The following is a 1,248-nucleotide window of genomic DNA, read 5'->3' on the forward strand; positions in this document are numbered from 1 at the left end:
GTGGGCCGGTAAGACCCAGGAGCGGTGCAGCACCTGGTCCCTCAGCTCCTCGAAGGTGTCCCCTTCAAAGGGCAGGTGCCCCGTCAGCATCAAGTAGAGGACGACACCCAGGCTCCACACGTCCACCGCGGGCCCGATGTACGCCTGCTGGAGGAACATCTCCGGGGCCCAGTAGGTGACCGTGCCGCACACCGTGTCCAGCAGCTCTCCCTGCCTGAACTGGCAGCCCAGGCCGAAGTCGCACAGCTTGATGCGGCCTCGCGCGTCCAGCAGGATGTTCTCCGCCTTCACGTCCCTGTGCGCGATGCCCTGGGCGTGGCACGTGCGCAGGGCGCTGGCCATCTGCTCGAATAGTCCCTGCGCCTCCCGCTCAGGCAGGCCCACCCCCTCTGGGATGTACTGCAGCAGCTGGCCCCAACCAGCGTACTCCATCACCAGGTACACGCGGTCAGCTGTCTCCATCACCTGGAACAGCTGCACCACGCTGGGGTGCTCCACGGCCTTCATGATGGCCACCTCAGCCTGAAGGAAGGCCGGGTCCAGCTCCCCCTTGCTCACGGTTTTCACCGCCACCTCCGCCCCCGTCAGGATGTGGCGGGCCAGCCTCACGCTGCCAAAGCTGCCCTGCCCGATGGACCTCAGCACCTCATACTGGCCCGTAAGGGCATCCTCCGAGGACAAGCTGGCCTCCAGGCCCTGCTGGGGGCTCCTGGGCGCCCTACTCTGACTCTCACTACTTTCTCTATGCATCAGGAGCGGCCACGCCACCCAAGGATGCTACCTTAAAACAACACAACAAACAAAGCAAGACTAAAACAACAAAACAACACAACAACACCCCAAATCAAATAATCAAGACACAAACCAGAACCGCCAACCACCAACCACCAACCACCAAATGCACTCAGAGATTAGGCCTTGAGCAGAAGATAGGATCATAAAGGCCTCTGACCTCACAAACAGATTATAAGAATGCTAGCGGATCCATCACTCAAGGGGTTATTTGGAGGTAAGAACTTGAGAATGTGCTCAAGGTTGGAGGATATAAATCATTGGGGGAATGCCCTTGAGGGTACATTTTGTCATCTGTCCCAGGCTCCTTTTCTCCCTCCCTCCCAGTCTTTGGTTCCTGGCCATGATGAGGTAATCGACACTGCTCCACTACATGCTCTCTCATCATGTTCTATCTTGCCAGAGGCCCAAACCAATAGGGTCTAATAATTATAGACAATAAATAGAAATAATACT

The 1,248-nt window shown here is 57.2% G+C and overlaps 1 protein-coding gene across 1 annotated transcript; it reads right to left on the reverse strand.

The window, feature by feature from the left end:
* Positions 1-21: 21 nt before the first annotated feature.
* LOC125614930 (MAP/microtubule affinity-regulating kinase 4-like) lies at positions 22-946 on the reverse strand (the record flags this gene model as incomplete). The annotated part of the gene is made up of 1 exon (XM_048797773.1): positions 22-946. A coding segment is annotated over exon 1 (729 nt), but the record flags the coding sequence as incomplete, so codon positions are not given.
* Between the last annotated feature and the right edge of the window lie 302 nt (positions 947-1,248).

This window comes from Marmota marmota, unplaced genomic scaffold, assembly GCF_001458135.2.
Source record: "Marmota marmota marmota unplaced genomic scaffold, marMar, whole genome shotgun sequence".
NCBI lineage: Eukaryota > Metazoa > Chordata > Mammalia > Rodentia > Sciuridae > Marmota > Marmota marmota.